At 48.5% G+C, this 21,746-nt stretch overlaps 1 protein-coding gene across 1 annotated transcript in view; it reads left to right on the forward strand.

Moving 5' to 3' along the window:
- The window catches only part of LOC147670609 (grancalcin-like), a 185,499-nt gene extending 164,051 nt beyond the window's left edge, over nucleotides 1-21,448 (forward strand). The window contains exon 8 of the mRNA XM_086948133.1: nucleotides 20,252-21,448. Within this exon, the coding sequence (XP_086804259.1) occupies nucleotides 20,252-20,278 (27 nt within the window). The 3' untranslated portion in view covers nucleotides 20,279-21,448. The remainder of the gene's footprint in view (nucleotides 1-20,251) is intronic.
- The last annotated feature ends 298 nt before the right edge of the window (nucleotides 21,449-21,746 follow it).

Genomic DNA, 21,746 nt, shown 5'->3' on the forward strand with positions numbered 1-21,746 from the left:
AATTTACCCTTCAGTAAGCAGGTTCCTTCCGATCCACTCCCACCATCGATCTTGCTGGCGTCCACGCCTGTACTAGCATTTCTTTCGTAGATACTGCATACATGATAGCTGCTCCTTTTTAATACATTAGTCAGGAATAGGATTTAGAGACTCCATTCTATATTTTTGCACATTCCCATTCGGTTACTGCAATAGTAGTTTATGGAGAAATCGTTCTAGACATAGAACGCTGTAACACTGTAAATAAAATACTCACTTCTGTCCATTGCCATGCTACTATGGCTCTGTCTTTGGGGTTTCTTTAATAACCTAATCGGTTTGGCACAGTTTTTATTGGTTTTGCAGCATGAATCTTTCTGGATTCACTATGCTGTGCATATTCCGCAATCTGGTGGTTGGGTCCGGAATCTTAGTCTTTTTTTTTTTTTCTCTCTTCTTTTATGTAGCACAGGTGGGCGTCGACGTCCCAACATTTGGTGTACCTTCGGTGACGTCTGCATGCTTCCGGCTGAAGCTCCCACCCTTGGGCGCCATCTTCAGATTCTTTTTTCCGCCGTTGGGTCTGGATCGTCGCGTGAAGCTCCAGAAATTTTGAAGGAGAAAAGATCACGCCAAACTTCTACGGAAAAGGACTTGAAAAGACTAGGAGAAGAAGACCATCAAAGCCGGGACGACTACGTAGGAGAAGTAACTCGGAATCTTCGACGTCCGACAGGGAATGCGCGCACAGGGGGCCCCCTGAGCGCAGTAATGGACAATACGCCCTTTAAATTCTGCCATCACAAGTACGCGCAGAAGGACCAGCACCCGGTCTGCAACCTCCGTCTCCTGGTCGACCACGGGAGCAAGGACTGCAACACCTGCTCTGTCTTCACACTGAAGACACTCAGAATTCGAGAGAAGCAGAGGATAGCTCACCACACAATGCAGGGCTAGGGCCAGGCACCATCGCTGTACGAACTGGGTCTCTCCACCGACGACCAGGACAACATCACCGAAGGACCACTTGTCTACACGGTTGCAGAGACCGATAAGAAAACATCAGACAAGGTAGGAGAGTCTCCGACCCCGAAACCCTCGACAGGGCCTCGAAAGCCCGAGGCAGACTCTCCAAAATCAGAGTCTAGAGCCTCGAAGGGAGCACCGGCGCCGAAAACCTCGACGACCGAAGCTCCATCCTCTGAAAAACAGCCCAGCGGATCCTTCGAAAAGGACTCCCAGAAGGCGAAGACTGGCAAAGCCCAGGTCGTCGAAGCAGGTCCCCGAAAAAGGAACCTCGACTTCGAGGGAGAAGGAGTCTAAAACCACTTCGGCGTCGACGATGCCATCGAAGAGGGCGGCCGGAGTGCTCGACGCCGAGAATGCCGCGCAGATTGAGAGGAAGAAAAGAAGGCTCGAGGCCGAATTGGAGAACATCCTCCAAAGGAAGAAAGACTTCGAAGAAAAGATGAGAAGTTACAGGATTCCCTCGAAGCCCGCGACGGCCGTTGCTGAGGTGGAAGAGCAAGAGGAGTTAGATGCTGAATAGCCGCCGAAAACTCCGGAACCCTCGGATCAGGGAGAAGAGGAAGACCTCTATTACACAGAGGGGGAATATGGGGATCAGCGTTCGAGATAAGACTCTGGATCCCCGACAGCTCAAGACCTGGACTGGCAGGACATCTATGCCGAAAACACGGAGGAGGCTGTGGAGACATACCCCTCGAGGCCTTCGCCGCCAGATGACATTGGGGCTTACAATGAGGTCATCAAAAAGGCAGCAGCTTATGGAGTTAAATTGGAGGAAGAAAAGCCTAAAGCAGATTTCTTGCTGGAAACCTTGCTCCCCACGCAGACAAGGAGCCAGGTCCTGCCCATGCTGAAGTGTGTCATGGACCAAGGGAAGGAAGCGTTCAAGGAACCAGCCACTTGCAGATCCGTCACGCCAAGGCTGGGGAAGAAGTACAAGTTCCCCTCCCAGGACCCTCCCTACATCAAGGGGTCCGTCACAGCAGACTCCATTATCGCTGCAACGGCAAGGAGAAGGGCTAACGTCCCGACAACATCTGGGCCACCACCTGACAAGGAGAGCAGGAGGATGGACCTGACAGGCAGAAAAATTGAAAGAACAGCTGCGATGCACTGGCGGATGGCAAACTCCAACGCCCTCCTGAACAGGCACCAATATCAACATTGGGACGAGGTGGGGCAATTGCTCAAACACCTCCCAGAGCAATTCCAGCAGAGAGCCACTCACCTCGTAGAAGAGGGAAAAACATCGCAAACTTGTGCCTGAAGACAGCCTTGAACGGAGCAGAAACTTCCAGCAGACTGATGGCTATAGGAATCACTGAGAGAAGGCAAGCCTGGCTCAAGATCTCAGGCTTCAAGACCGAGGTTCAGAAAGACATCCTGAACACTCCATTCAACGGAGAATCGCTGTTCGACGCCCCGGTTGATGAGAAGCTCACCCAACTGAAGAAGGATAACGAAACAGCAAGGTCCATGGGGGCCCTGCAATTCAGAGGGATGAGAAGAGGCCAAACTGAAGAGGGGGTAAGAAGCAGACCTGGCACTACCAGAACAGGAGCCAGTCCTTTCGCGGGAGGGGAAACTGCTGAGGCCAGAGAAGGAGAGGCGGTGAGCAAGGCCCCTCTAAGTGACTTTGCACGGAAGGATGTGCTCCGCCACTAAAGCCCTCCGGGGGGAAAAGCACAGAAAAGCAAAAGGGAGAGGGTTATACGGACAAGACACAAAGGAACATGTAACACCAGTGGGCGGCAGACTAAGATTTTTCCTCCAGGAATGGAGAAAAATAACCACAGATAAGTTGATACTCCACATCATACAGTTCAGATACTGCATAGAGTTGGAAAAGAGGCCGCCAAGCAGGAGACCAAAGAAAAAAGAGCACTCTGGAAGGGAGCCAACACTGCTCTGAGAAGAAGCTCAGAAACTCCTCCGAAAGGAAGCCATCGAACCGGTCCCATTCAGAGAAAGGAACAGGGGAGTGTACTCAAACTACTTACTGGTACCAAAAGTGGACGAAAACCTAGGACCCATCCTGGACCTACGCTTCCTAAACAAACTTATAAAGACTCAAAAATCCAAGATGACATCCCTACAGGAGGTCATCCCACAAATAAGACACTGGGATTTCATGTCCACCGTGGACCGCAAAGATGCATACCTGCACATACCAGTGAACAGGCAGCAGAAGCACATGCTAAGATTCACAGTAAACCAGGATCACTACCAATTCACAACCCTGGCGTTCGGGCTAGTGAAGATCTTCCTGGGGGCTCAGATCAACACAATCCAATGCAGGGTGTTACCCAGCGAAAGGAGAACGCTCAGCCTACTAAGGGAGACTCGCCACTACCAGAAGGGGCAAGCTCTGACAGTGAGGACAGCGAGCAAGATCATGGGGATGATGGCGTCCTGCATACACCTGGTCCCTAATGTACGCCAAATCAACAAAGAGAGGTAGGGAAGGAGCAACACTTAGTCCCCACTATGACTAGAAAAATAACAAAAGAGTGTTACTTGGTTGAATACACAAGTAATGGAACACAAGAGAGAAACAACATCAATTAGGTTTGTTTAGAAAGCCATCACTCTGGTCGGTGACATGCTTCATCATCGGGCCCCACTGGGTGTGACCGACTGTCACCCCAGTGTGCTTCAATGCCAGATTTCCTGTGGAGCGGGTAATGTGAAGGCTAAGTGATAGATTACGTGAAAAGAGTGACGTGGTGAATTTAAAAACGCCTTGATTGTATCAAAAATTGATTTAATGACTGATCAACAAGGACACATTAAAAAATGTGTTGGTAAACACGGCCAACTAAATTGAATGGTCTGTTTCCAATATCATTACGTGATGGTCAACATGTTTCTGCCAATGTCGGTGTAATTAACCTGGCATTAGTCAGGACCGATGGTGAATAAACCCCAGCGGTATGGACACGCTAAGGCCCACCCTAACAAGGGACGTGAAAGTTAAGTCGTCTGAAAGTGCAATGAGGAGGGGGCCACACCGAACAAAAAACCGGGAGGCACACACCCTACTTGTTATTAAATTAAATGCACTTGAAAGGTGAGAAAATGTCACCACATAGACCGCGGGAGGGGGGTGATGGCGTATTTGGCACATCGCCCACGACGCCAGGCACCCGTGTGTAAACCTGTTCGATCCCTCTGAACCGAGTCTCGACGATGATGTACGCCTATATGAGGCGTACATCTCCCAAGAATGGCTGCAACAACAATGGTCACAAGCTACAGGAAGTTGGGAGGATCTAGTGGTTGTAATGCACGAAGTGCAGGAAGAGATGAGGTGCTGGACCAAGAAAAACATTACAGTAGGGAAGCCTCTAACTCCACCAAACCCAACAGTGACCATCACCTCTACCCTTGGACCTCCGTCTTGAAGTGTCTGAAGCCGTCTTCAGGAAGAAGCTAAAAACACACCTTTATGCACGATAAACTTAGCTGACTCGGCGGCCCGTTTATATGAGTTTCTATCTGTCTCAGCGCAGGGACACGCTAGCCAGCGTAACCGCGCGCTTTATAAGACTCCCTTATTATTATTATTACCACAGACTCATCCCAGAAAGGATGGGGCGCACACATGAACAGGCTCAGAGTGAGGGATCTGTGGGCACCAGCAGATTCGGTCAGACACAACCATTACCTGGAACTGAAGACTGTTACTCTCCCTGAAGGCCTTCCAGAAAAAGCTGTACAAACGGAAGGTGTTGATACAAACGGACAACACAACAACGATGTTCTACATCCACAACCAGGGAGGGACTCAGTCGTTCCCTCTGTCCAGCCTAGCGCAAGAAATATGGAGATGGGCAATACCACTCGAAATAGATCTGATGGCCATACACCTACCAGGGAAGGACAATGTGGAGGCGGATTGGCTCAGCAGGCAGACTTCCGCATCCCACGAGTTGAAACTCAACAAGCAGGAAACAGACTATTGAGATGGGGCACCCCAACAATAGACCTGTTTGCAACATGCCAGAATGCAAAATGCCAGTACTGTGCATCCAGACAACCAGAGGAACAATCCCAGGGGAATGCCCTAGGGATAAGCTGGTCAAAAACATTTGCCTACGCTTTTCCCCCGATACCATTGATCCCCAGGGTGCTCAACAAGTGCAGGATAAGCAATATGACTGATCTTGGTGACACCTCAATGGGCCAGGCAGACCTGGTATTCACAGATTATGGAGATTACACAGGGTCCACCCCACAAGTTCTCAAAAAGAAAGGGCCTACTCTCCATGCAGAACGGAGAAATTCTACACCCAGAGCCAGAGGGCCTCAGCCTAGCGGCCTGCTCCTGAGGACTTAGAGTTCGCACACCTAAAGCTCCCACAGAGCACCCTGCAGGTGTTGCGAGAGGCAAGGAGGCCCAGGACACGCAAATGGTATGGGGCAAAATGGAAAAGATTCACTCAATGGTGCAGCAAGAAAAAGCTGCAGAGGAAGCTGACCAAGGAATCAACGGTGCTAAGATACCTCACGCACCTACTGAAATCCAAACTAAGCTCATCCTCGCTGAGGGTACACCTGGCAGCAATTGTGGCATACACAATGAGAGAGACTGGGAGAAGCTTCTTCACATCAAGGGTAGTGAAAAGATTCCTGGAAGGGGCTAAGAGAATAGCGCCACCAAAAAGAATGCCGCCGCTGGCTTGGAACCTGAATGTGGTACTGACAGAGCTCATGAAAGCACCTTTCGAACCCATCCACAAGGCATCACTGCAAATGCCGACCATGAAAGCGGCCTTTCTGGTAGCAATCACCTCGCTACGCAGGGTGAGCGAACTACAGGCACTAACACTGCAAGAACCCTACATCCAGATACAGTGACAGGGTCGTGATGAGAACAGATCCGCACTTCATGCCAAAGGTGGTGTCCACGTTCCACATGAATCTGAGTATTCAAATTCCTAGCTTCTTCCAGAACCCCACGACAATCGCTGAGTGCGCTCCACACTCTAGACGCAAGAAGGGCAGTGATGCACTACATTGAAAGGACGAAGGAACACAGGAAGACAAAACAGTCGCCCAACCCACCAGCGAGTCTACCGACATCCCTCCCTCACAAGACCTCTGCGACAAACTCAGCATCTTTTTCCACCACAAAATCAAGAGCATCTACGACCACTTCGACAGACAACCAACACACTGAACCCTCACCAACCACCCCCGACACCCGGAAACCAGCGATTGATGACTGGACAGCCCTCACCACCGAAGACACAATGAAGTCAATCCACTCAGGGGCCCCCACGGACCCCTGCCCCCACCACATCTTCAACAGAGCCGCCAACACCATCGCACCCGTGCTCCGCCAAACCATCAACCGCTCCCTGGCGACCGCCTCGTTCACAGACGACTGGAAACACGCCGACGTCAACCCCTTCCTAAAGAAACCCTCAGCAGACCCCACCGACCTCAAAAACTACAAACCCATCTCCCTACTCCCGTTCCCAGCGAAAGTCATAGAGAAAGCCATCAACAGCCAACTCGCCACATTAATTGAAGAACACAACATCCTCGACTCCTCCCAATCCGACTTCAGAAAAAACCACAGTACGGAAACCGCCCTCCTCGCCGCAACAGACGACATCCGCACCTTACTGGACAAAGGAGAAACAGTAGCCCTCATCCTCCTCGACCTATCAGCGGCGTTCGACACAGTCTCCCACCGCACCCTAATACGCAGACTCTACGATGCAGGAATCCAGGACAAGGCCCTCAACTGGATCTGCTCCTTCCTCTCAGGCAGGACGCGGCGGGTCAGACTCCCCCCCCCCCCCTCCCCCCCTCCCCCTTTCCTCTCGGACCCCACACCGATCACCTGCGGAGTCTCCCAGGGCTCCTCCCTCAGTCCGACGTTCTTCAACGTCTACATGGCTCCACTTGCCCCCATCGTCAGAATCTACGGACTCAACATCGTGTCATATGCAGACGACACACAGCTCATCCTCTCCCTATCCAACGAGCCCAACACCGCCAGACGCAACTTTCGAGAAGGCATGGAAGCCGTCGCCAAATGGATGAAAAACAGCTGCCTTCAACTAAACACCAACAAAACAGAAGTACTCATCATGGGCCCAAACCCCGACGCCTGGAGCGACACCTGGTGGCCCACCGCCCTCGGGAACCCGCCAACCCCCACAGACCACGCACGCAACCTGGGAATCATCCTGGACTCCGAGCTCAAAATGGACCGCCAGATCAACTCTGTCTCATCTTCCTGCTTCCACACCCTCCGCCTCCTTCGTAAGACCTTCAAATGGATCCCCCTCGAACACCGAAAGACAGTCACTCACGTCCTGGTCACCAGCAGACTCAACTACGGCAACGCACTCTACGCCGGAATAAACAACCCTCATCCACAAGCTACAGAACATCCAGAACGCCGCCGCAAGACTGGTCCTCAACCTGCCAAAACACTGCCACATCTCCCAGCACCTGTGCACACTCCACTGGCTCCCCGTCGAGGCGAGAATCACCTTTAAGATGCTCACCCACGCACACAAGGCCCTCCACGGCACCGGACCAGCATACCTGAACAGCCGACTCAAATTCCACGCACCCCAAAGGACCCTACGATTTACCAGCCTTCCTGCGCCGTTGTCCCCCGCACCAGAAAGACCAGATCGGGAGGCCGCTCCTTCTCCTTTCTCGCGGCCAAAGCATGGAACGCCCTTCCGCTCCACCTCAGACAGACAACATCGCTCCCCATCTTTGCAAGAAACCTCAAGACCTGGCTCTTCGACAGACCCCCTCCTTGATGGAATGGAACCTGCACCCGCCCCCCACCCCTAGTGCCTTGAGACCCTTACGGGTGAGTAGTCGCGCTTTAACAAACTGCTGATTGAGTATTGGAACTTTCATAGATTCCCATGCTTTGTATCATTCCCCGTCGTCGGAATGGGAGTCTCAGTAATAAAAAATACCATAGTAGTAGGTACAAAAGAGGAAGGCCTAGGCCTCATTCCCCTTTGTAGCACATCAGCCTCTTTTTGTAAAAGAGACCAAACTCTAGGCATCAGCCAATCAGAAGAGCCTCACCCCTAGAACCTTCCTGAAGGAACCTCAGAGCCTCAGATTTTCTACTGCACGTTGTGCTAGGGAGTCTCCATTGAGCTCTGCTCTATTTTCAACTTTCTAGTACATTTCTACAGTTATTTCTTCAGGATTTTCTTCAGATTTCTTCAGAAACTCTCTTTTTCTTCAAGATGTCTGAGGTTGAGAAAAAGAAAGCCCTTTTCAAGCCCTGTTCCACCTGTGGGAAAAGAAGGCTTTTTGTGGAGGACAAACACAAGGATTGCATCTACTGCCTTTATCCAGATCACAAGGCAGAGGACTGTAAGATTGGCCGCACTCTCTCCACCAAGACCTTGAGAGATCGTGCTGGAAGACTTCTTACATGGCTGCAGAGGCAGAAGGAAAGGAAACCTGGAGTTTCCAGTGATGAGGAGGAATCTGCTTCATTTGCTTCCTCGAAGGTCAGTGAAAAGGGGTAGAGGTTCCCCAACTTCCTCTGTTGGGCGCCTCTCAAAGGCTTCAAAGACCCCCAGGGAGTCTGATGGCCGGGGTTCAGGAAGTTCCCCCCACCACAGTGGGAAGGATAAGGCAGAACTGGTTTCGCCTCCTATGGGTAAGAAGACAGACCCAGCCTTCAAAAAACCCTCCTCACATTCTTCAGAGGAGTTCCAAGTCCTCTACGACGAAGACTTAGTCGACGGTGGCTCCGTCGATGACGAAAATGAAGCCCAAAATCCAATTGGTCCCGTCGACGGGAGGGTTGACGACGAAAGCTCCGTCGGCGTAGTTGTCGAAGAAGGGGTCGTCGGCGGCAGTGTCGACGGAGAGTGTGCCGACGACATCGAAGACATAGTCGACTAAGAAACCACCATCATCGTCGACGCCAGTGACGACGACTGCAGTGACGACGATGACGGTGTCGACGACGGTCATGTAGTCGGCGAGTGCATCGACGACGACAATATCTTCATCGTCGGCGGGCTCGTCTGTGACGTCGACGACGACATCCGTAATTCCTATATCGTCGACGAGGATTTCTCCGGCGTCGACGGAAAAACCGACGATACTGGCTGCGGAGAGACGGTTGACGATTTCTTTGACCAGGATCGCGCCTGAGATGACATCCCCGAGAAGGGTGACCTCTTTACCGCCGACTATGTTGTTGGACCAGGTGGACTCTGAGGGAGACGGACTGGATGCTTTTGAATATGCCAATAGCCCATCTCAGCTTCTCATCAAGAGTCAGGACACAGATTCAGAGGAGGCTTATGAACAAGGCGTAGGCGAATATCACCAAACGGCCCACTTTAGGAGCTATGAGCCACAAGACATGGTTTCAGTTCCGACAACATTCCTGCATGACCTACACAAGATGCTGCAGGACTACAAGTCGAAAGCTGAAAGACCAGCGCCACGTAGGTCTGCTCCGTCGACACCAATGAGGAACCAATCATCTGTAGTCCCTCCGGTGCACCCGATATAGACACCACCTCAACCGCAGCGGCCAGTGCCCCAGGCTACGTCTGAGCCAGCCGATGATCATTATCCCCATCCGGATGATGATAATGTGTCATCCGATGATAATCAAGACTCTGATCAGGACGGGGATGAATACAATGACTACATCATCCCAGATCAAGCTTCGCCTCATCAAGACTTAGGAGATTCTCCTCCTGCTGACATCGGCAGTTTTCACCAGCTGATGGAACGTGTAGCTGGAAGATTTAAATTGGTAATGCCTGCTCAAACCACGGACTGTTTCTTATAAGACTTTAAAGAAACTCATCGCAAAACAACAAGGTCGATTCCAATTGTGGAGCATTTGTGGGAGGAAGGTTTGAAGGCCATGAAAAACCCAGCGACGGTGGTCCCTGTGCTACCGCGCCTGGATAAAAAGTATAAAGCACCAGATGATGGACCTGCAGGGCTAACGGGCCATCCCAAACCTGACTCTGTTATCTCACAGGCAGCACAAAGGAAGTCACGGAACCCTTCTGCTCCCTTGACGGCCCCTCCTGACAAGGATGGACGACTGCTTGATAACACGGGCAAGCGGTTTTCATCGATAGCTAGCCTTCTGGTTCGCGCCGCCAATGCTTTTGCAATATTGGGACGATATGAGCGCCAGTTATGGTGCGATATAGCTCCTTATTTAGAACAACTTCCACCGGAGTCAGTGCTGGAAGCAAATAAAACTTTACAAGAGGGTGAGGCGGTCTCAATGGAAATAATAGACTGTGCCATGGACATTGCCACAACGTCCTTTCGGGCTTTGGCAGGAGCGGCAGTGTTGAGACGCCAAGGGTGGCTAAAGGCAACATGGTTTAGACCGGAAATTGAAAACAAGGTCCTTGATCTGCCCTTTGATGGCGAAGCCCTCTTCGGTAAATTGATCGATGATACTCTTCAAGAGATCAAAAAAGACACGGAAACTGCTAGGTCGCTGGGAACCCTCTAGTATCGCAAAACTCCTTTTAGAGGTGCGAGAGGCAGAGGAGGTGGTTATAGAGGTTCATACCAACAACAGCAGCAGCACTATTCTTCGAACAGCTCTGGATACCAGCCAAACCGCCAGTCATACCAGCAAAGACGGGGCCAATCTTCAGGTTACTCAAGGCCTTACAACAAAGGCAAGCAGGCTGCCTGTGGACAGGACTCGTCCAAGCGCCAATAGCGGCCTCCTGGCTCTGCCTTCTGTTCCCTCCTCCAAGAGATCATCAGTTGGAGGCAGGGTGTCAAAATTCCTTCAGAACTGGTCCCAAATTACATCGGACCGTTGGGTGCTCAACATCATAAAACGAGGACATACTTTGGAATTTATGGAAGTCCCTCCACCCAGACCCCCTTCAGCCATTCCATCGAAACATCTGCGTCTCCTAAGACTCGAGGTACAACAAATGCTCCGCAAAGGGGCGATAGAGCCGGTCCCCTCCAACCAACAGGGCCAAGGCTTCTATTCCAGGTTCTTCCTGGTGAGAAAGACGCTGGAAAGATGGCGCCCCATCCTGGACCTCGGGGAGCTAAATGCCTATCTCATCTCCCTATCCTTCCGGATGGTATCCCTACAGGACGTTTTGAAAATGGTCAGCCCGGGGGATTTCATGGCCACGCTCGATCTGGAGGACGCGTACTTCCATGTCCCGATTCACCAAGCACACCGAATGTTCCTACGCTTCACAGTAGCCAAGAGCCATTTTCAGTTCAGAGTTCTGCCGTTCGGCCTTCGCTCTGCCCCAAGGATTTTTACGAAGGTGCTGGCACCTGTGGCAGCATTTCTGCGAAAAAACCACTTCCAGGTCTTCCCTCACCTGCACGATTGGTTACTGAAGGCCCCGACCAGAACATTAGCGCAGGACGCGATGCAGGCTTGCACCAATCTGTTCCAAAATCTGGGTCTCACTTTGAACAGAGAGAAATCCACGCTGATGCCCTCAAGAGCACGGTTCCTAGGAGCAGTATTAGATTCAAAGCTCTCAAGGGCATTTCCAACTCGAGAGAGGATACAGAAACTACAACGATTGGCACAAGACCTTCGAGGAAAAAAGTGTCTTTCTGTACGCAGCAACAAGACGCTGCTAGGGGTCATCATGTATTCCCCTGATTCCGCACTGCGGATGCGTCCCCTGCAGGAGCAACTGGACCTCCAGTGGCACCAAGTACACGGATCGTTCGACAAAGTGGTTGTCACTCGAGAGATGAAAGAGGCAGTGATTTGGTGGTCGTATCAAGACAATATATGCCAAGGTCTATCCTTCGCAAGCGTTCCATCACCTCACATACTGACAACGGATGCGTCATTGGAGGGATGGGGAGCAGTGATGCAGGATCTGCAGATCAGCGGCCATTGGTCTCCTCGCGACCAAAAGCTACACATCAACCTGTTGGAGCTGAGAGCGATCCGGCTAGCTCTTCAAGCCTTTCTCCCGCGACTCCAGGGTTCACAAGTGCTAGTCAGGACGGACAACACCACGGCTATGCATTATGTGAACAAGGAAGGAGGAACGAGGTCACTCCTCTTGTCGTGAGAAGCTCAACAGATACTGGAATGGACAATTCTTCACGGAATTTCTCTAAAGGCGGAGCACTTACCAGGAGTGCTAAACGAGGGCGCCGACAGGCTGAGCAGGCTCACCTCAGTCAGTCACGAGTGGGAGCTAAAACAGGTTTTGGATCTGCTCTTTCAGACATGGTGCACACCAGAGGTGGACCTTTTTGCGACCCCCCCAACCAACAAGAAGTGCCGAGCCTAGCCAGCAGGTGACACCATCAGGGCTCATTGGGCAATGCCCTATCAATAGCCTGGACGGGGAGGTTTCTTTACGCGTTTCCACCGATTCCCCTGATTCCACGCCTCATCAGGAAAATGAAGGCGGAACCATGCAAGCTTATCCTTATAGCCCCGGCATGGCCGAGACAATTTTGGTACCCTGAGCTGCATCTGCTGTCGCTTGTCCCTCCAATATGGCTGGAGGAAGTTCCGGATCTCCTGACCATGTCCGGAGGACAGGTTTGGCATCCAGACCCAAGGTCGTTACACCTGACTGCATGGCTCCTGACCAGCGAGAATTCATGAATGTCCCTCTTTCCAAGGAGATCAAAGACATCCTTTCCCAGGCAAGGGCGCCTTCAACAAACAAGACATACAGACTGAAATGGAAGAGATTCTGTATTTGGTGTGAAAAGGTTGATCCTTTCACTTCAAAACCTCATCAACTCCTGCCTTACCTACTCTCGCTAGCTAAGTCTAATCTGCCCCATTCTACAATCAAAGTCCATTTGGCTGCAATTTCAAGATTCAGAAGATCTGACTCTGGTCCTTCGTTATGGTCTTCAAGAATTGTCAAGCAATTCCTCAAAGGCCTGTTCAGGGTCTATCCGCCAGTGAGATCTCCTCCTCCGACGTGGCATTTAAACTTGGTCCTGGCTCAACTGATGAAGGGACCTTTTGAGCCGATTCACCGCTCAGACCTGAAATACTTGTCATGGAAGTTAGCTTTGCTCTTGGCCCTCACCTCGGCAAGGCGAGTGGGGGAGTTGCAGGCCCCTACTATCCAAGAACCGTTTTAGCAGTTCAAAAGGAACACAGTCATCTTGCGGACGAACCCAAGGTTCATTCCTAAAGTTCCTACAGACTTTCACTTAAATGAGCCTGTGATTCTAAAGACATTTTTTCCGAACCCAGTCACTCCAGCGGAAAAGACATTGCACACTCTGGATTTACAACGATGTCTAAAATTCTACATAGACCGTACCAAAGACTTTAGAATGTGTTTGCAATTGTTCATTGCCTTTGACGGTCCAAACAAAGGTCTCCCTCTGTCCAAACAGGGGATCTCAAGATGGATTTCGAGTGCTATTCTGCATTGCCACAAGATAGCAGGAAAACCTCTGGTGGCAGGATCCGTGCTCACTCAATGAGATCAGTGGCATCTTCAACAGCCCTCTTTGCGGGGGTACATATCAAAGACATTTGCAGGGCTGCTACCTGGAGCAGTGTGCACACGTTCACTAAGCATTACTGGTTAGTCATTGCAGCAGGAAGACGCGGCATGGGCCAGGCTGTCCTGAGAAACCTCTTCAAGTGATTGGTGAGCTTTCCTTTCTATCCCACCTTCCATGGGTAACACATTTTGTACTTTTATTTCTAATGTTATAATGTACTTCTTTACAAAATGTGTTTATGGTGTTTACTGCTTGCTATTCTGATACAAAGCATGGGAATCTATGAAAGTTCCAATACTGGGTCAAGAAAACAAGTTACTTACCTGTAACTTTGGTTCCCCAGTATTGGTAACTTTCATAGATTCCCATGCGCCCACCCACCTCCCCGGGGAAAGCTCAGCCTTCAGCAAGTAGGGTGTCTAGCACACAACGGCTACGAAAATCTGAGGCTCTGAGGTTCCTTCAGGAAGGTTCTAGGGGTGAGGCTCTTCTGATTGGCTGATGCCTAGAGTTTGGTCTCTTTTACAAAAAGAGGCTGATATGCTACAAAAGAGAATGAGGCCTAGGCCTTCCTTTCTCTTTTGTACCTACTACTATGGTATTTTTTATTACCGAGACTCCCATTCCGACGAAGGGGAATGATACAAAGCATGAGAATCTATGAAAGTTACCAATACTGGGGAACCAAAGTTACAGGTAAGTAACTTGTTTTCTTCTTCTTCGTATCGTTCGCAAACAGTTACCTGGGTAAACCAGTGACTAAGAACATCATAGCTCGATGGATCGCACAAACTATACAATTCTGCCACAAGCAAGCGGGGCAGGAGCTGGGCACAGGCCCACTCGACCAGGAAGAAAGGAACAACAATTGCCTTTCTGGCCAACACACCAATTCAGGACATATGCCTGGTGGCAACATGGGCTTCATTGCTCACGTTCACTAAGCACTATTGCGTGGATGTACAGATGAACAAGGAAGCACAAGTAGGACAGAGTGCTTCAACATATATTCAACAACCAACGCTCATCTTCCACCCAGCCGCCACAAAAGTAACAAAAATGCTACAAAATCTATGCACAGCTTAGTGAATCCAGAAAGATTCACGCTGCAAAACGAATAGTTTGCCCCAGTATTGGAACTTTCATAGATTCCCATGCTTTGTATCATTCATTCCCCGTCGTCGGAATGGGAGCCTCGGTAAATAGAAAATACCATAGTAGTAAGCACAAAGTGAAAAAATAGGCCTAGGCCTCATCTCATTTTGTAGCTTATCCACCTCTTTTTGTAAAAGAGACCAAATTCTGCAGTAGCCAATCAGAGCAGCCTCACCCCATAGAACCTTCCTGAGAGAAGCTCAGAGCCTCAGATTTTCTACCGCACGTTGTGCAAGGGAGTCTCCATTGAGCTATGCTCGGTTTTCTTCAGTTTTCTTGTTATTTCTTCAACTACTTGGATATTTTTCATCATGTCTGAGAAGAAAGCCCTTTTTAGAGCCTGTGCCACCTGCTCCAAGAAGAGGTTGTTTGTCGAGGACAAACACGAGAGCATGTCTGGTCTGAGGGCTTGAAGGCGATGCATAATCCAGCCACAGTCCTCCCGGTGCTACCAAGACTGGAAAAGAAGTACAAGGCACCTGATGGCAGTCCGGCATGTTTGCTTGGCCAACCGAAACCGGACTCGGTTATTTCTCAGGCCGCCCAGAGCAAATCTAAGAATCCTTCTACGCCGCTGACTACCCCGCCGGATAAGGAGGGCAGGCGCCTAGACAATGTAGGCAAAAGATTTTCAGCTATGGCCAGTCTTCTGGTTAGAGCAGCCAATGCTTTAGCGATTCTGGGACGCTATGATCGGCAAATGTGGTGCGACCTTGCTCCATTTGTAGAAGAGCTGCAGGATTCTTCTAAAGAGGAGGTGAAGAAGATTTTGCTCGAAGGGGAACGAGCCTCTTCGGAGGTCATTGATGTGGAAATGGATATAGCTACCACCGCATTCCGAGCACTTGCCGGCTCGGCGGTTCTGCGACGCCAAGGGTGGTTGAAGGCCACATGGTTCAGGCAGGAGGTGCAGAATAAGATCTTGGATCTACCATACGACGGTGAGATGCTGTTTGGCAAGCACGTCGATGAGGCCCTGCAAGGCATCAAAAAGGACACGGACACAGCGAAGTCCTTAGGTACATTGCAGTATCGTTAAGTGCCTTTCAGGGGGGCTAGAGGTAGAGGTTTTTCTTCTTATCGTGGAAGAAATCAAAATCGCTACTCTTCTGGATCACAGTCCAGCCAGACGTATAAGCCTCAATACTCTCAAAGGGGTTCTTTCTCTCGCCAGCAGCCTAAAGGACGTCAGGGGCAGCAAAGGAGAGACAACACCAGGAAACAATAGCGGCCAGGTGGCTCTTTCCACTGTTCCTGTTCCCTCATTCACATCAGTGGGGGGCAGGATTGCCCATTGCCTAAACAACTGGATGATCATTACATCGGATCAGTGGGTCCTACAGATTGTCAGAGAAGGACACACATTGGAGTTTCAAGACCTTCCTCCAACAAGAGCGCCGGATGCCTATCCTCCCAAACATCTCAGGCTCCTTCATCTCGAAGCCCACCAACTTTTCACCAAGGGGGCGGTAGAGCCTGTAACCCTTTCGCAGAAGGGGAAAGGGTTCTATTCCAGGTTCTTCCTGGTTCGGAAGACAAAGGACAAGTGGCGTCCAATTTTAGATCTACGGCAGCTCAACACTTATCTCGTGAAGTTGTCCTTCAGGATGGTCACTCTTCAGGATATCCTTCGTCTACTCAATCCAGGGGATTATATGGCGACCCTAGATTTGGAGGACGCCTACTTCCACGTTCCAATTCATCCAGCTCACAGGCAATATCTTCGATTTACAGTGGGCAAGAGCCACTTTCAATTCAAAGTACTGCCATTTGGTCTCCGGTCCGCCCCGCGGATCTTCACAAAGATTCTGGCTCCGGTGGCAGCTTTTCTCAGGAAGCAAGCTATTCAAGTGTTTCCATACCTGGACGATTGGCTGCTAAAGGCTCCATCTGCTCTAGAAGCGTCCAATGCAGTCCGGTCATGCAAAGATCTGTTCGAGCGACTAGGTCTTCGACTCAACAGGGAGAAATCGGTTCTATGCCCATCCAAGTCAGCAAGGTTCCTAGGGGCCATCCTGAACACAGACAGTTGCTTAGCCCTTCCATCGGAGGAACGCCAGACCAAACTAATGTGTTCAGCTCGTCTTCTCCAATCTCGAAAGACACTGACGGTTCGTTCGCAGGTACAAATCGCTTCTCGGATCGATTTCATCTTGCATACCTTTTAGTTCCGCACTGCAGGCTCAGGATGCGTCCACTACAAGAGCAATTGGACAGACAGTGGCGGCAAGTCACAGGATCTTTTGACGACAGGATTGTTGTTACCAAGGAAATGAGAAAAGCAGGCAGCTGGTGGCTGCTGAAAGACAATCTTTCCAAGGGTTTATCGTTCCGACTTCCACCATCTCCCCTTATTTTAACAACGGATGCTTCCATGGAAGGATGGGGAGCGGTCCTCCAAGAGCTAAAGGTCAGCGGTCATTGGAGTCCAGTACAGAGCAAGTTCCATATCAACCTCATGGAACTTCTCGCTATCCGTTTGGCTCTACAAGCATTTCTTCCGAGGATTCACAACCGTGCAGTGCTGGTTCGTACGGACAACACCACAGCCATGCACTACATAAACAAACAGGGTGGAACAAGATCCTCCACCCTCTCCAAGGAAGCCCAGACGCTGTGGAATTGGTTGATCCAGAACAATGTCTCCCTCTCAGCGGAACATCTAGCGGGGACACTCGATGTCAGGGCGGATGCTTTGAGTCGTCAGAGAACAGTCTCTCACGAGTGGGAACTGGATCAAACCGTTCTGGAGGAACTCTTTGCACGATGGGGAACACCATCCATCGACCTGTTTGCGACTCCCCAGAACGCCAAATGCCTGTTTCGCAAGCAGGGTTCACCATCGGGAATCCTTGGGGAATGCGCTTTTGATTGCCTGGTCAGGCGCCTTTGTTTACGCCTTTCCTCCCATTCCACTGATCCCGAGGTTGATCAGCAAACTCAAGGTGGAACCGTGCAGGATGATTCTGATCGCTCCAGCATGGCCCAGACAAGTTTGGTACTCGGAACTTCTTCTCCTCTCCCAGGACCAGCCAGTTCTCCTGCATCCTGTTCCAACTTTGCTAACAATGTCTCACGGTCAGGTTCTACATCCGGACTTGAAGTCACTGCGATTGACAGCGTGGCTCCTGAGTTCAGAGAGTTCCAGGGTTTAGATCTCTCAAGGGAATGTAGAGACATTCTGGCTCAGGCTCGAGCCCCTAGTACCAACAAGACCTATCGTGCTAAATGGAAGAGATTCTGTGTTTGGTGCCAGAAGGAAGGTTTACACCCATATACTTCTTCTCCGCACAAATTCTTGCCTTACATACTTTCACTGGCGAAATCTGGATTGGCTCCATCTTCTGTAAAAGTCCATTTGGCAGCCATCTCTAGATTCAGACGTTCATCTTCAGGTCCTTCCCTATGGTCAGCGAGGATTGTCAAACAATTCCTGAAGGGTTTATTCAGGGTCTTTCCTCCAGTCAGGCCGCCACCTCCGGCCTGGCATTTGAATCTAGTTTTGTCATCTCTCATGAAAGCCCCTTTTGAACCTGTTCATAAGTCTGACCTTAAGTTTCTTTCCTGGAAACTGGCTCTTCTCTTGGCCCTAACATCGGCTCGCAGAGTAAGTGAGCTCCAAGCTTTCACGATTGAGGAACCATTTCTCCAGTTTAAGAATAATGTGCTGATTCTACGGACAAATCCTAAGTTTATCCCGAAGGTACCTTCGGAATTCCACCTAAATGAGCCGGTAGTCTTGAAACCATTCTTTCCAAAGCCTTCTACACCCGCGGAAAGAACTTTGCACTCTCTGGACATTCACAGATGCCTGAAATTCTACCTGGAGCGAACGAAACATTTCAGAAAATCTTCACAGCTCTTTGTTTCCTTCAGTGCTCCACGCAAAGGTTGTCCAGTTTCTAAAGCTTGTATTTCCCGTTGGATTTCCAGTGCTATACAATTTTGTCACCAGGCGGCTGGGAAACCTCTGCAGCGAGCAGTTCGTGCTCACTCTACCAGGTCAATGGCTTCATCTGCGGCTTTGTTCGCAGGAGTCCCTATCAAGGACATTTGCAGGGCGGCAACGTGGAGCAGTGTCCACACCTTCACCCGCCACTACTGTTTGGATTCTTCTGTGAAGGAGGATGCAGCAGTGGGCCAAGCAGTTCTGAGGAATCTTTTCCAATAAGTCGGTGAGCTTTCCTTTCTATCCCGCCTTCCTATTTGCATATTTTGTATACCTGCATTATTGTCATATTGTATCATCCTATGTGTTCTACTGTTCTAATCAGAGATGTGTAACATTTTCAGGTTCATATATTGCAAAATATGCTTTTCTGTTTACTGCTGGTTACTCTGATACAAAGCATGGGAATCTATGAAAGTTCCAATACTGGGGCAAGAAAACAAGTTACTTACCTGTAACTTTGGTTCCCCAGTATTGGTAACTTTCATAGATTCCCATGCGCCCACCCACCTCCCCTGGGAAAGCTCAGTCTTCTGGTCTTGGTGGATAGCTGTTCACAACGGCTACGAAAATCTGAGGCTCTGAGCTTCTCTCAGGAAGGTTCTATGGGGTGAGGCTGCTCTGATTGGCTACTGCAGAATTTTGGTCTCTTTTACAAAAAGAGGTGGATAAGCTACAAAATCAGATGAGGCCTAGGCCTATTTTTTCACTTTGTGCTTACTACTATGGTATTTTCTATTTACCGAGGCTCCCATTCCGACGACGGGGAATGATACAAAGCATGGGAATCTATGAAAGTTACCAATACTGGGGAACCAAAGTTACAGGTAAGTAACTTGTTTTCTTCTTACCTGTCGGTGTAGTTTTGCAGCTTGAAGATCGTTCTGGATTCACTAGCGAACCCACCCGCCTCCGCCAGAAAGATGAGGCTGGAGAAGAAGGTGGAAACACATGGAATAGAAAGCAAGTTAAAGCTTACAAGATACGTGAAAAGAATTACGTTAGAAAAAGGATTAACAAACATAGCCATGGAGTCACTCAGGGACACAAAAGAGAAAAAAGAATCCGAAGATGGCGCCCAAGGGTGGGAGCTTCCGCCTGAAGCATGCCGACGTCACCGAAAGTACACCAAATGGTGGGACGTAGACGCCCACCTGGGCTACAAAAAAAAAAAGACTACGATTCCAGACCCAACTACCAGATTGCGAAATATGCACAGCATAGTGAGTCAAGAAAGATCTTCAAGCTGCAAAACTACACCGACCGGTAAGAAACTATTTGTTGCAGTTGATAGAGGGCAAAATAAAAGCATTCATTTTTTTTTTAATTATTATTAAATGAACCCGGTGATATTCATCCAAAAGTACTGTGCTTATCCTTTTAATAGCTGACAACCGGACCTTCTTACAGTAAGTAATGCCTTTGAATAATTCAATGACTACTTCCTTAAGTATTAAATAATGCAGTTCTATTCTTATCAGCTAGTATCCGTTCAAAAGCAGTTTGTTGTGTTTCCACTGTGATCAACTTCTGAAACTACCCTTGTTTTCAATAATTCACATTGTACTGTTGGAAAAATCTCCCCCGATATTGTTTATGCTTACTTTATGATAGTCGTGTAAAACACATCTTTGTTTTTGTTTTTAGTTTTTGCAGTGCACAATGGCAATCTGAGACACCAAACGCCCACAAAATATGAACGTTGGGGAAAGGCGTCTGTGAAATCTTCTGCGGAGAAGGAACAATCTTCTGTGAATTAAATTGTTGTAGACCTTTCCATGTTATACCTGCAAAGGGACATCCATTTGTATAAATGTTTTGATTTTTGTGCACAGTTCAGAGCAATAAATTATTTTTAGTTTTGCTTTTTACTGTTTTCTGAACTAATAGCCATTTTTATATTCTAAAATGCCAAATTAGAGTGCATCTTCTAATATTTTCACAGATCTAACAACACAAATGTTAGTTATAGTGGTCATTTGCCTATAAACACAACACTATGGGTGTCTGACATGCTGTGTTGATAGTGGTATGCATATTTGCTTCTTACTAAAAGAATGACCTCCAATTGTGAAAAATAGCCTTTTGTGGCCTATAATGATGGATTACCCTGAATCATTTGGTAAATGTTCCAAGAAATCTTCGATTTGGGGGAAGGGTATTTTATCTTTAATTTCACATTTAATATTTTTTGACTGTTTATTCATGTATTTAATATTCAGATTATCTGTTCAACTTCTACCTGAAATGTTCATATACACAGGTTTGTATACCTAAACTTGAGACCACATTAAAGAGTGCAATCCATTTACTCACATCTTTCTTTCACCTAATCCTAATAATCATTGTAGTTCGTCCATTTCAGGGGTAAAAGATAACATCCCAGCAGATTTAATATTCTTCTAGTCGGGCCATGGTGTATACCCTTTAATTATTTGATTTATAAAATCCCTGTCTTTATGTGGTATTTATAGTTTCTCAGCAATTGCATTTGACTATTTTAGAAATTTCCCACTTCCTTACAACAAAATATTTGAACTTCATGCCTTTTATCTGTATGTGTGCATTCAAATATAGTGGTGTATAAATGTGCCATGTTGAATCAGATGAACCTTTCCAGTGACATTTTTTTATTACAAGGAATTTGTAATATATTATTGGTAGTTAATGGATTTTCTTATTTTGTTTACTATGGGATTTCCAAGTATGATAGATCAAAATTAGGGCTTGCACTCTGTATAAAGAGGGGATTTATTTACTATTTGCCTTATTTGCCTTTCAGTTATGTTATATTAAACACATTTCTTAGATGTTCTGTGAAACTAATAAATCCCTTCTATCAGATTTGTTTGTCCTAATCCTCCTTAAACATTACAATACTGTGGTATGTTAAGGAAAACACTTCCCTGCACATCAATTTTAAATTGATCATGCTCTCTCCCTGAGTCCAGTTTTCTCTTAAATTAAAATGAAAAATTAGAAGTACTAAAATGTATTTGAATTGTCAACATTACTTTTAATGTATTATGTGAAAGAAACCATATATTTGTATGCACTTTAAATCTTCAGAGAAGGAGTCAGTTGTATCTTGACACCTTTTTGTCCTCTGCAGTGTGAATCTTTTCGGACTTCATATGCTGAA

This window comes from Lissotriton vulgaris, unplaced genomic scaffold, assembly GCF_964263255.1.
Source record: "Lissotriton vulgaris unplaced genomic scaffold, aLisVul1.2 SCAFFOLD_901, whole genome shotgun sequence".
NCBI lineage: Eukaryota > Metazoa > Chordata > Amphibia > Caudata > Salamandridae > Lissotriton > Lissotriton vulgaris.